The 2,500-nt window shown below is 39.0% G+C and overlaps 1 protein-coding gene across 1 annotated transcript in view; it reads left to right on the forward strand.

The window, feature by feature from the left end:
* Nucleotides 1–2,500, forward strand: part of LOC138045466 (small ribosomal subunit protein eS7-like) — an 18,837-nt gene that overhangs the window by 12,160 nt on the left and 4,177 nt on the right. Inside the window, exons 5-6 of the mRNA XM_068891981.1 lie at nucleotides 446–508; nucleotides 1,608–1,669. Of these exons, the coding sequence (XP_068748082.1) occupies nucleotides 446–508; nucleotides 1,608–1,669 (125 nt within the window). The remainder of the gene's footprint in view (nucleotides 1–445; nucleotides 509–1,607; nucleotides 1,670–2,500) is intronic.

Below are 2,500 nucleotides of genomic sequence, written 5' to 3' on the forward strand. Positions count from 1 at the left end.
TTCTCACGTTATGAAACAAGTTGTTTTACGGGTGTTACATTGACCAACATTTCACGAAACTTGTCTTGTTTCGATGATCACATGAGGCTAAAGGAACAGTTTCATTGGCTGGTGCTGCAAACCATGGCGACACAAGTTGCAGGGCAGATACTACGCAATGCTTAAAAATTCATTGCAACTGTTGCAAAAAGTTGAAATCAATTTCTTTTTGCAACTGGTCTTGCTCATGTACCTGTCACACAATGGCAATGTGAGACAAGTTGCACAAAAAAATTGCACAGTGTAACAGTGCCTTGAGTTGTTTTGCATATGCAGGCCCCACTGAAAATGCTATTTTTTCCCATGTGATTGTATGTACATGTGTGTGAGAGGCCCCATCTTTCTGTGATTTCTCCTTTGGATGTAATTAATTGTAAACTGTACTCTTTTTTTTCCCTCTTGAAAGACCCGTCTCGTACGTGAACTTGAAAAGAAGTTCAGTGGAAAGCATGTGGTTGTTGTTTCTCAGGTTTGTTTAAGAGGATGTTTGTTATAGTATTATTGAACTTTTGACTGGAGACTTCAGGTGACTAGTATAGTGTACACCACTGGGTTACACAAGTGCAGAGGAGGCACTCCAAAGGTTGCCAACCCTTCTGCTACAGGACAATTGATGATGAAACTAGATGTCGCCCCAGTCTGACTCTGTCATGATGTGTGACATAATGAAATTTCTGAGAAACTGTCCTGGCAAGAGTAGTAAAAACACTTTCACTTGTGCACAGAAATGCGGGTGATGAGTGGAAAATGGATTGTATGACTTTTTCTTAGGTTTTACACAAAGTGCAATATATTCCCAACCCAAACTGGACTGAGTACAGTGTACATGAAAGAAAAATCCTGGGTTTTACAATTCACACAAATGAGGAAGTAGGCTTTCAAATCAGAAAGTACCAGTAACAACATTTTGGTGTTTTGCCAGAGATGTGGAGTATTATTTTATGTCTAAGGACTGCTTTGAAAACAGTTACATGTAGGTTTTGGTTTCTGTGTTGAGTACGTACACCAGAATATTTTTTTGAATTTTTGGGAATTTTAAGGGTTTGCCTCATTAGAATATTAATCGTAGTGTAAAGCAAGAGGTACAAGTTTGAAACCCCCCTTTAATATTTTCTATGTTTTCATAGTCAATTCATGTACTGTAATTTCAAGTGCTGCAGGCAGGCAGTCTAAATGCTGAAGGCTTTATTCATGCTGAGATTTGTCCGGTTGTTTTTCGGGCTAGGGTTATTTACCTGTGAGAGGGACACCTTGTGACATTTATCATGCAGAATATACTTTTTGATTTCCTTCATTTCCGGGCATTACTCCAGAATGTTTGAAGAATGGAATGCTCTCAATTCTTGCTCTCATCCTTCTGTTGATTTAATTCCACTTGTGTATGGGGCATTTCTGTGAAGTATCTACCATATTAAAACACATGGAATGTCTAACATATGTGACTTCCTGAATGTTATTTATGTGTTAACCTTGGGTGTATTTCACCGGACATTCAGTTGCAGAGTCTTGATTATTGTTTTGAAGTGTTGTGGATTTGCAACCATAACAGTAGTTTAAATTTTATTTAGAGGAGAATCCTTCCTAAAGAGACAAGAAAGACAAGAAATCAAAAGCAGAAAAGACCAAGAAGGTATTGAAAAGAAGATTGTCCAAATTAATTATATTTAGGTCGTATTTAAATTAGAAAGATCAGCTTATGGAAGCTGTAACCTCTGTTTTAAAGTTTTGAGAATTGTCGTGCCAGTACATGTAGGTGACACACTTTAGGAGTTGTACAATGTAGTATTGTTTCCCAGGTTTTTCCAAAGTAAGATGTTTGTGTTAAAATTGTTGAATTTTTGACTCAAGACTTAAAGGACTAGTTCAACGTGGGTTGCGTGAGTGAAGAGGAGGTGCTCCACAAGGTTGCCAACCCTTGTGCTCCAGGACAATTGATGATGAAACTAGATGTCGCCCCAGTCTATAATAATACCAGTTTTTATTCATTTAATTCAATGAAAGGGAAGGATACCCTTGGTTATCCCTATTTCGGGTATCCGCCCGCAGCTGGGTGTAATTGACTGAGAGTTGGTTTTGATGAGGGAGGAAAACCAGAGTACCGGGAGGAAAACCTTCTGGGTCAGATTGAGTTCGCCTGAAACTCAGCCCACAAACGATCCGAAGCCAGAGTTGAAACTGGGTCACAGAGGTGGGAGGCGCGGTTGATAACCGCTAAACCACCCTGACTCTGTCGTGATGAGTGGCAAAAAGAAATTTGTGATTAACTGTCCTGGAAAGTGTAGTATATGTACACAACTTTCACTCGTATACAGCTGATGTATGAAGGTGATGAGTGGTAATATACATGGAATCCTTGCTCTACATTTTCTTATGATTTACTCAAAGTTGAGTATTCCCAACCCAAACTGGACTGATTACATGAAAGAAAAAACTGGGGATTGCCACACAGAAAATTACGAGG

This window comes from Montipora capricornis, chromosome 4 (genome assembly GCF_036669925.1).
Source record: "Montipora capricornis isolate CH-2021 chromosome 4, ASM3666992v2, whole genome shotgun sequence".
In the NCBI taxonomy this organism is placed as follows: domain Eukaryota; kingdom Metazoa; phylum Cnidaria; class Anthozoa; order Scleractinia; family Acroporidae; genus Montipora; species Montipora capricornis.